This window comes from Adiantum capillus-veneris, chromosome 26, assembly GCF_014529385.1.
Source record: "Adiantum capillus-veneris isolate H3 chromosome 26, ASM1452938v2, whole genome shotgun sequence".
Classification (NCBI taxonomy): Eukaryota; Viridiplantae; Streptophyta; class Polypodiopsida; order Polypodiales; family Pteridaceae; genus Adiantum; species Adiantum capillus-veneris.
Genome location: NC_140956.1, coordinates 133,282,761 through 133,294,256, shown reverse-complemented (window position 1 = coordinate 133,294,256; position 11,496 = coordinate 133,282,761). Strand labels below are relative to the sequence as shown.

The following is an 11,496-nucleotide window of genomic DNA, read 5'->3' as shown; positions in this document are numbered from 1 at the left end:
AGCATTTGCAAAGTTTTTCCACACTTGTCATACAAAGTGAGCTTATACAACCCACGACACAAAAGGCCAGATGCAACAATTTCATCACCAAAACTGAGATCATGAACTGTAAGCAAACTGAAACACCTCTATAGCGACGTCACCCAAGAGCATTGAAAGAGAACTACAAGACACAAAAAGCTTTACAAAATCCCTCTGAAACACCACAAGCCCAATAGGAGTAGACCCTTGGGAATTTACTAGCCGTCGCCCACCCAAGAGACTATGTCACATAGGAGCAAAACCCTGTCAAAGCACGGATTTACAGCACACGCCGACCAATGCAGATGAAGACAAGGGCCTCTCCTTTCACAATCAAGCATCACAAACCCATAACTTCAACATCAATTCCACAATTCATAGATACATGCCCTCCAATTCTGTCTACACACAATTTGCCACTAGGCTGCCATAGCCATAAACCTGTAGAGAACTAGTCGTAACCTGATGAGCACAACTCCAATTGGGGCACTTTAAAGCTTGAGAGAAAGCTTGAAAAATGACTCGCGAGAAAGTTGAAGATGACCAAAATTGATTCCATACGCCGCCATGAGCAAAATTGACGCAAACAGAAAGCTATCCCAGCACAACTACACGTAGAGAAGGCTAGTCGGAGCAAAAAACTACATCCAAAAGAATCAAGAAGCCACAACGACCCAAAACCTACAAATTTCTGATGTTTGGCTGAACTTTTTTTCAGTTTGTACATGAGTTTTAGTTATATACAAGGCTCACTTCAAAAAACTCACTCACGGGCACTTACAGTAGCCCGACAGCTGTCACTAGACTAGCGACTTGCAGTGCATGTACATGTGCTTGCTAAATCGAGCTAAGAAAACCACAAAAAGAAATCCCACACACCCTTTTGACATCCGGCGTCACGTCCATATGTACAAAGTTACAAAAGACGGGGTGTCAGAAATGCGCCCAACAACGCATATCCCCATAATTTCTGTAGAAAACCATCAGATCCCCTAATAATTTGCTAATACTTGGTATACCATGGCAATGCAACTACAAAGTGTATATACATTGTTCTGACAACCAAGTATATTTTATAGCCGATAATCAAGTAACATATGTCAATTTTGCTTGCATGGAGGTGTTAGTAGATCACCGTGATTAGACGTCTACATCATAGCTATTTGGCACTAAAATAGTGTCAATACTCAGGGAAGCAACTTGGATGGGGCATGGAGACTCTCAATCAAAATTACCAATGTTATTATTGAACGTGTGAATCTTTATACCCCATGCAGTGAACCATGGATGTTGGCACCATTTCCACAACTCAAAGAAAAGAGAGCATGACTACAAAACCACAAACCCACATTCTAAAAGATGAAAAGAAAAATTCCATTTGTTCATCCTCAAAATTAATATTACCAAAGATAATATTGAAGTTGGTAATCTTTATACTCTATGTTGTGAACCATCAATGCTGACAACATTTCCACAAATCAGAGACAAGAGATCATGATTAGACAGATTTTGTGGATATTTTGTTTTTACCACATCTACTACATATCCCATCAGATTTGTATTTCTTCTAGAAAATGGTAGCCAGAAGTGTAAAACACATAAGTCTAGAGTAGAATACTTTCACCTTAAATATACAACACCAAGGTCATACAACATCCAAACTTGTGAAACACCATTCAAGCTCATAGTCAATGACAAGGCTTTGTTATAGCTAGTATGTTGCCTCCTTGATACAAATAAACAAATGAGCATAACACTTAGAGTCTAGAATCTGACAAATGGCACTAATGTTTTTGTTATACCAAAACACATTCTATGAAACAAGTGAGTTTCTAGTGTACCCAATGCTATCATGCAAGGTCAATTTGGTATATACATATTTCCATGATTGAGCAAGCATGTGAGAAGTATCAAGATGAGTTTTAAGAGGTGATGGAAATCGGATCGTGTTAGCTAGGGTGGATGAAAGAGAAAGATCGTCCACACAAGAGTGAGTGTGTGTTGGCTAGATTATCACTCAAGCGAATTAAGTTCCAAGATTAGTTAGATTGGACTCATAAACACCATCTTGAGTATTTTCTAAGCCATCACCATAAACAACGGAGATGTAATACAAAATGGACTTGGTTTATTCATTTATGAAATGAGCTTTATGTAGCTCTAGAGCCTTGCACCACTGCATGTGGGATAATTCCACCTTTCTTCTCCTTAACTTATACGCTTGTACTCTAGGAAAAAACTCACACTTTACAATCCTCCTCTTGAGGTTTGGACTGGGAAGAAACTTAAGGAATTGACAACTCTGGCACACTCCAATCCAGGAGCAAAAAGGAACATCTCCAATCTAGGAGACCATCCCTAATCTAGGAGACAAACCATCTCTAATCCAAGAGATACTCAACGCCTCCCGTTGAACAGACGTCTAAAACTGAGACCAAGCTATCTCCAAAAAAATATAGCTGAAGGAAAAATGCTGAAACAAAAGCTAGAGAATGTTGTCATAGACTAGAAGGCTATTTTCTCCTTCTTTTCCATCTTCATTTGTGTCTTCTTCTACCGAATAGACTTTGGGCCTTGGATTTCTGCTGGTGTTTCCTTTGTTCTTTTTGAAACACTTGGAAGGAAGGTGACCCTTCTTCTTGCAAATGCTGCAAGTCTTTGATGCTAGACAATCCTTTCTATGTGCCCTTCTTTGCCACACTTGAAACAAGTTTTGTTACTAGAGCTAACTGCAATATCTCCTTCTCTTGAAGTAGCATTCCTCCCTTTCTTCTTCTCCTTGGACATTAAAGAGTTGATTACGTCTTGGAAATCTGGCGTTGGATCCTTCTCCTCAATCATGGTCATTATCTGGTCAAAGCTAGGAGGTAAGGCTGCTAGAAGAACTGCGTTTTTTTCCTCCTCTGGTACTGCATTGTTTACAAAAGCTAGTTGCGTGATCATGCTTTTAAGGCGATTGACCAATCTTGCAATATTTTTGTTATGTTCCATTTGCAATTTGTATAGATATTTCTTTGAGCTCACTTTGCTCTTCTTTTTCCTAGCTCCAAAGTTTTTTTCTAGTGCTTCCCATGCAACTATTGAGGTATCACAATCATCAATAAAGTGTACATAATTGTCATGTAGTGCAATGATTATGCTTCCTAATGCCTTCTCGTCCTTGGCATGGTTTTGTACACTCATAGCTCGTGTAAGTGTTTGTGCACCAGCAGTAGATGGCGGATCAGTGACGTTGGCTTGACTACTCCCCACAACTGCTTTTTCATTAAGTAGCCTTTCAACTTGATTTGCCACCACGTATGAAAGCCCTACCTATTAAATTTCCCAAGTCCCTTCTCTTCCATTGCGCTAATAGAGGGTATTAGCTTAGGTACCGCCTGGTAAAACCCTGCTTGAGAAAAATTATTTGCAAGTTATTGTGCTTGGCTGAAAGATTTTGAAAGTTTTTCATGAGAGAGAGAGAGAGTAAGAGAAAATTCCTTTGAATTTTGTGAATCTCCTCTTCGCCTTTGAGTAGCTTCATTGAATCTTTCAAATCCGATGGGTTCTCCTTTGATCTTGTGAGCCTTTTAAATGTTTTGAAGTACAAAGCTTTTGACTAGCTCTTCCTTTTGCTTGGAGCTTGGAATCTTGGGTGCCTTTTCTTTTTTGAAGCTTTGATAGACTTTGGAAAAACCTTCTAAACTTTTTCTCTAGTGCCTTTTAGTTCTGTCTGCATGCAGGAAAATATTCCTTGAGTAACTCAAGCTTGCAGTGGCTCCTTGAAGATGTGGCAGGGTTTTACCACGCGAGAAAGGGCTCCTGGCTGGGGTTGTAAGACACCGTGGCCATTTTGTATGGCGCCGATGGGCCGTGGGAAGGTAGCTCTTATACGAGGAGGTCAACCGAGCAACACGGGCAATAGCTCCTTTTCGGGCAAGTGCAAGCAGGCCTCGAGCAAGTGGGCAGGGGCGGGGTCAAGGCACTAAGCAGCACAACGGATCTCCAAAAAAGGAGAAGACAGGTGGGCACGTGTGGGAAATGGCCCAACGGTCCTGCCCAAGGATTATCAATCACTTCGAGACCCAAGTCTCCATCCATCCACATTGCCCTTTTTAAGAATTAAAGTCTTGAGCCTCCCACCAACACATGCCAATTTAAGGAGTCAACCCCCTAAGCCAAGTGAGCCAAGGCCTATCCCTGTTGAATGACACTCAAAAATTAGGAATATATTTTAAGATCAGTAGGGGTTGCACACACTCTCAAATGCCCACACACACCCAAATATAGAAATAATGGGTGGTAGGATTAATGGAGCTCCCGAGCTCAGATCAGAGCTTGAAGGCTCTATGGAAACCTTGCGAGGATCACTCTTGAAGGCTGTATGTGACCACTGCGATGAGAAGAAGAACTTGATGAAATTAATTGAAGGTGAAAATTAGCAAAAATCAAAGATGAGAGCGCACTAATTAAGAGAATGCAATCATGCATGCAACTAATTGAATGCAAAGATCCTACTACTCTTAATCAAGCTTGACCTAGCTATGGAGGGTAGTGGCTCAATGGACTTTCACCATGAACTTGCCCACGGATAGCCTAATCATGAATTGATTAGAGAGAAGAGAAGCCTAATGGAAATGCAAATTACATTATCACACAAAAGCATAGTAACAAACCTAGCTAGAAAACCATGGAGCTCTGATACCACTTGATGGGAATGGGATCGTGCTAGCTAGGGTGGATGAAAGAGAAACATCGTGCACACAAGAGTGAGTGTGTGTTGGCTAGATTATCACTCAAGCGAATTAGGTTCCAAGATTAATTAACTTGGACTCATAAACACGATCTTGAGTATTTGGTTAGCAATCACAAACTCACCATAAACAAGGGAGATGTAATACAAAATAGACTTGGTTTATTCATTTATGAAATGAGCTTTAAGTAGCTCTAGAGCCTTGCACCACTGCATGTGGGATAATTCCACCTTTCTTCTCCTTGACTCATACTCTTGTACTCTAGGACAAAGCTCACATGTACACTTTACAAGAGGTGCTACAAAAAATAACATATTCCATGCATAATCTTCTAAGAACCCTTGAAATAGAAAACATATGCATCAATCACATGATACGAGCATGTTACATACATTTAGACAATCAAATATATGTCGTAACCGTATGTTTCAAAAGTGTAGTCCTTCATGCATGCCATGTATTATACGTCAATCATTCCTAGATCCCCAATCTGTTGTCCTTTAGCTACTAGCTCCCAAGACACAGGGGAGGTAGCATTGCGTTTACATCCCTACAAAAGCCCCATAGTAGCCTAGATCATAGCAATCCTCAATCTAACAGTGGTATGAAGAAGAGCATATACTGTGCTATAATAGCTTGAAGGATCCTCAATCTCACCTATGGAGGACGACATTGCTCAAAGTGATAATTGGAAATTTCAATTTTAACCCTATCCATAACCCATTTGAACAGATCTTTCTGAAAACCCTCTACAGCCATGGGATAGACCATATTCCTTGAGATGTGCCCACTCCATGATTTTTTTCCACTCAAGATGAAGGCATGAAAATCTGTGGTAGAAACGTCAATCAGTGATGATTTGGACAAATTCAATTCCAAACCAATTGGGAGAGCAAGCATATCTGGTACATTCAATCATCGACGACGTACACAAACATGCGTAGCTTTTGATGGTCAACAAAGGATCCTATACAAAGCCTTAACCCAACAACTGTTCATTACCCAATTATGCAGCTTTCACAGCATGCATGGAGTGCTAGGCTCAATGCTGTACTGTAAGATATACACTGGTTGTTATAGCTGTGAAGGCACTTGAGAGAACAAGACAAATGGAAGGCATGTATGCAATTTGGACCTCTGCACAAAACGATGTCTACAAGCAAGAATTTACTGATATATATTGATGTTCCCATCAACAGTCAGCCTGCACAATCCAGCATTCAAAAAACTTGGTCATCAACCCAGAACAATATTATTGTCTGCAAAACATCACGCAATTAAACGTTCCAAAACTAGGACGAACTGCGCCAAAATGGAAGGATCAAATGAACTCCCTTCCGGTGTCCTCAACTCGGCCCACCTCGCGTGCGAGGTTGGCGACGATGCCAGCAGCACGTAAATGTCAATATCCTACGGAAAGTTAAGACTGTCTTCCAGGCTGTTAGGGGACTAAAGCCGATGATGAAGGCAGGCCACCTTGGCTGCAGCGTCTCGGGTGTTGTAGGTGCCGCAGGATATGCGGGTCACAAGAACTTGATGACATATTCCCTAATGAGTTTCCAAAGTGGAGAAACCTTTGGCATAAAGGAAAAGTCATTCCCATCAAGAAATACATGTATTTCTAATGAGAAATTATGTATTCCCATATAATAATATGTAATTGTTCCATTTAAAAAAAAAGTTCCTTGTGATAATAAATATCCAAAGTGGAAATATAACTATTCCAACATGTTTTTTTTTCCACTTTCATCAATCGTAAATATCTTCATTTCCACATGGAAATTTTGGAGGGAGTTTTTTTCCCACATAGAAATAATAGAATGGAGAATCGGATATATCTTCATTTCCACATGAAAATTTTCATTTTCCATGTAGAAATAATGGCACTAATTTCTGTAACAAATTTGATCAAGTCTAGAAATAGTGTAGAATAATAGCACGAAGCTAGCCTTTATAAGCTACAAATCCCTCTCTTCTTCCGGGGTGTGTGTATGGATGTGTGTATGTGTGTGTGCTAATAAGAAGAGGAAAATGGTATAGCCTTTCTATCACACAAGTGTGGTAGATTGGTTATGCCATTTCCCTCTTGAAGAACAAATCTTGAGTTCAACTCTCATCGTCAGATAGATCTTTAAGGTGTCTTGGGATAGTTTCCTACAATGTTAGAATTATTATTCTTCTTCTTCTTCTCTCTCTCTCTCTCTCTCTCTCTCTCTCTCTCTCTCTCTCTCTCTCTCTTACACAAACATATTCACGCCTGCATGTGTGTGCACAGATTCCCTACTGAGTAGAAAACTTTGAGTTCAAGGCCAATCACATGGATCTTATAGGTATCTTGAGATTGATTCTATGATGTTAATAGACTGCTATCTCAATTTAGAGAAATATAATTATTAGCATAGGACTATTGAGATATGGTGGTGTTGAATATGGTGTAACAAGACAATCATGTGGTAATTTCATTTGGTAATTAATACCGCATGCTTGATAAATGTTATATAATTGGATCGCTTTCTTTGTGGGTGACTACACTTTTTAAGAGCGACTACATCGTATACTTTGAAAGGTTGTTACCATTGCTTACCACATGCAAGTAACATTAAAACATTGTGAGATAGATGTTTGAATAATTGCCTACTTTAAACCTCTCATAACACAAGCAAGAATATTATTTCAAAAGTATAGGAAGATTATTTTAAATGTACATTATAACTCAAAACTAATACCTTTTACTAGTAATACACAAAAAGACTCACAAAATGCCATATGAAGCAACGTCAATTAACTTTTAAATAGCATGTGCCATCCAATACAAGCTTTGATAAAAAATCCTTAAAAGAGAAATTTCAATTCTTATCTAAAGACTGTACGCATCTATATATAATTGAAATCCTTATTTCTTTCAATCTCAATAAAATAATTTGAAAACTTGAAATAAGTCCCATCTATAGTTACAAGTTATATGTGATACTTCATATTGTCTGTCCATGCTTTTGAATACTTGCAAAACAAGTCATAGATTAGTAAAAGACTTTTCATAAATCACTTACACAGTATTTCACAAGACTTACCTAGTTGTTTCCATGTATCTGAATAGAGAAGATGAATTTCCAATCGACCCAAAAAGTTTCTTCATGATGATCACCTTTCCAGTGGAGCATTGCTTTCCTATTTACTATATCAACACTTTGCACCAAAGCTTCTATTGTAGAAGCTTCAAGTCCCTTAGCAATTACAATGTCGCCCTCCTTTGGCCAAGAAGGAACACATCCTAGCCCCCTTGGAAGCACTGGACGATGACGTCGATCAAATCCATTGATTTCATACAAGACCTCCATATCATCTCCTGCTCCTTGAATATAAAAAAACTTCCAGCAAATACAGTGAACTGGTAGTATCACTGAGACATACTGATTCCTTTTACTTTTGTGTAGGATGAACATTCCAGAAATGTCATCAATACCATCAAAGTTTTGCACAATGGCCTCCACCGTGACAAACACAACAACGATCCCTTCTTGCTCCACAGAAAATATTTTTGATAGCCTCCCATAAAATTTTGACTCGTGATCTTTAGCTACTACCAAATAATCTCCTACATTGTACTTCACTTCATCTACAAAAACCTTGGAGTACTCATAGCCATAGGAGCAGGGGTCTCCACTTGAGAGCCTCTTGATTGATTCTTTTTCATTGGCACTTAATAAGAAGGGAATTCTTCTCAATTTTCGTCCAATGACTATTCCATTTCTATTAAGTAAATCTTTGCAAGCACAAGAGTGCCCAATCCGAATAGCACTACTCCATAGCTCTCGAGCTTGCTTCTCTGAGGTTGCCAGAAAAGCACACAAAGAATGCCAATTATGACACCCAAGGTTTGATGATTCATCAAAGCTCCTACCTTGAGGTGAAAGCAAGCAAGAGTGAAGAGCTTTCATATATCTATTCTCACACAATAGCCCATCCTTTTCGATCTCTAATTGATTCCATGTATTTGTAAACAAGATGCGACTATGGAAATTCGTATAGGATATCTCATTGGCTTTGTTGTTAGTTGGAATGCTTAAGTAGCCTGATATGCTTCTCTCAAAAGAGAAACACCAAAAACAATCATGAGAGCCATGGCATAAGATATCGTCAAGCATCTCACCGCTACCTATACAAAGTATTAATCCAAGCATCACTTAGTCAAAACTATATAAATCAAACAATTAAAAAAATCTCATTGAGATAGTATTCTTGAGAGTCTTATGTACCTGCCACATGCTCCAAAGGGGAGCTATTGGGACCCTCGTACTGTTCTGATAAGATTCTCCATGATAATAGTCGAGAGCGACATGTTTTGATGTCGCTCAATGACCATCCTTTTCTTCTAGAGAAATTGAATAAGAAGTGAGAAATATCAACAAGAAGCATCCCAAGTTAACGTTGTTCATCTGTGATTCCCTGCACTACATTTAGAATGTGAGGCAGACACCACTGTACAAATTTTTGGCACTCTTCTGCCTTGAACATTTTAAAGTGCCTCGATGGGTTCCTTGGCCATCGCCCTGAGTTCAAAATAATCTTTGGAATGACAGATGTAACCTCCTTAACAACATTGTCGATGGCACGCTTCATTGGTGTAGTAGCAGATAAGATCAGCTTTTTGATGTACTTCTGAAATAAGTTCAGAGATAGTACATGCATAGAATCATATACTAAGTCTTTAGACAGGTTGAACGCATATAAGTGATACAATGTCCAGAGAATGGATTTCCCAGACAAACCTGCATCCCGAAGTATATCTTCCTTGCCTTCTTTAGTAGGAGATCGTTTCGCTTGTCTGATTGCTGACCACATGTCTTCTACATTTCGACCTTGGGGAGGATGTCTAGCTTGAACCCTATTATTATCATACACATATCTTGACCCAGTTGCATCTTGCTGAAGTGATGCACGTGCTTTACACCGTCGACAAAAGCTCTTCCCGCCATCTTTGAACTGTCCTAGCTGACATTGAGCTGGATGGTCCCTAGTGCACATCATTAAGATTCCTCGCAACATTGTTGTTTCATTTGGAAGCCCTTTATGAATACGGCTTTTACTATAGGCATAGTTGGATTCAAAACCATCGAGAAATAAGCTTTCTAAATCCTGAAGCAAGGGCTCTAGAAAACAAGAGAGAATATCTCCATGCTTCTTTTCTAACTCTTTGTTTGACAGGGGAAGAAACAATACTGGAATAGAACCAAGAGTAGATCGTTTTCCTCCATTCAAGACAGTGATCTCGACTACTGCACTATCTTTCATAGTTGTTGATGCTGCTTGAAATCCATCGCAATGCAAGAGAAGAAAAAAATTCTTTGGGTCTCCTCTAATAAGCTTCCTCTCCCCCCAAATTTGTTTTTTACACCTTGTACATGCAAACTCATAGGCTTGTGTATCCTCGTTCCAACTACTAAGAAGCTCTTTGCTTGACAAACACTTGGGAAATGCTCGATATGTCATCTTGCACTTGTCATTTTGAGACACAACTGGAGCCTCCCAAAAGGCATCAAGATTCCAAAAGTCCTGATAAATCCGCATTTTCTCTCCGTCCCATACTTCTTGAATAAAGTCAGGATGTTGAGAGGGCTCCTTGCCCAACCATCTTTCTCGAGCTCTCCACATGCTTAAGAAATCATGACAATATTCTTCACTTTGACAGAGACATCTCAATTGATCTATCAAAGATGTGTATAAGAATGGCATCATCTCCTTTTTGCTTTTGCTGCCAAACAAGGAAATCTCGCTGACGACGTCTTGATCGGACTCCGTCAATGCAAACACACATGGAGGTGTCTCTATCAGCATCCTCTTTGCTAGGTGGAAAGACTTGCGGTTCATGGGGATGACTTTCACTGCCAAGACATAGTTTCCATTCTTGAGGGATAACCATACCTTTGTCTTTGTAGAGCTTCAGTATTTCAGAGAAGTTACTTGGTGTTTTGAAATCATTAAGACTTCCATTCCAATCATTGCTCTTCTCTGCCAAGAGCTTAGCAAGACATTTCTCGTTTTCTTCAGAAACAGAGCCTAAGCCTTGAAATAAGACACGCATTACATCGTCTTGAAGCTTTATGCAAGCTCGATGGGAATCCATCACAGATTGGATTCTAATAATGGTATTCCAAATAGCTTCGTTAAGAGAATACTCGTGAGTGTGCTCTGTGTTCATTCTGAAAAATACGACAATCGCACATTACTAACTAGTAACAACCCATGATAACTAGTAACATGGGTTGTTACTAACTAGTAACAACCCATGATAACTCGACTACATGAAATCATTAGAGAAGTAGGCTGCTAAATTGCAATCTGGCTAGCACTTAACATTAGAGAAGCATGTTAAGCCTATCATTCGTGTTTCTCTCTCTCTCTCTCTCTCTCTCTCTCTCTGTCTCTCTCTCTCTCTCTCTCTCTCTCTCTCTCTCTCTCCATGGTAGCAATCAAGATACTATAAATCACACTGTTTGTACACCATTTGACATGTGCGGTATTCTAGCTTTGGAACCCTATGTGTACATGGACAAAGGTGTCAATGGGATGGATTATAGTTGGCATGTTTCTAAATTGAACGGTAGAAAATGATGTTAATTATAGCTTTACGTGTGTTGAAGGGTAGATTCCGACTATACACCTTTCTAACATCCTATCAAAGCAAAGCATTGTGGCGGTTGGCTTAGATAACTGCCCAATATGATCTAGGGAGTGAAAGCAT

The 11,496-nt window shown here is 39.4% G+C and overlaps 1 protein-coding gene across 1 annotated transcript; it reads right to left on the bottom strand.

Annotated features, from left to right (window-relative positions):
* Window positions 1-7,825: 7,825 nt before the first annotated feature.
* On the bottom strand, window positions 7,826-8,692 carry LOC147424232 (uncharacterized). Its single transcript, XM_086501559.1, has 2 exons — window positions 8,179-8,692; window positions 7,826-8,106 (listed from the first exon to the last, which is right to left on the bottom strand). The coding sequence occupies exons 1-2, from the start codon at window positions 8,690-8,692 to the stop codon at window positions 7,826-7,828; spliced, it is 795 nt and encodes a 264-aa protein (XP_086357685.1).
* Between the last annotated feature and the right edge of the window lie 2,804 nt (window positions 8,693-11,496).

Excerpts from the sequence above, each read along its gene's own strand:
- LOC147424232 (XM_086501559.1), bottom strand. The coding sequence starts at position 8,692 with ATGAAAGCTCTTCACTCTTGCTTGCTTTCACCTCAAGGTAGGAGCTTT. Across the intron at positions 8,107-8,178 it reads AATGTTCATCCTACACAAAA|GAGCAGGAGATGATATGGAG; the intron begins GTAAAAGGAATC and ends TTTATATTCAAG.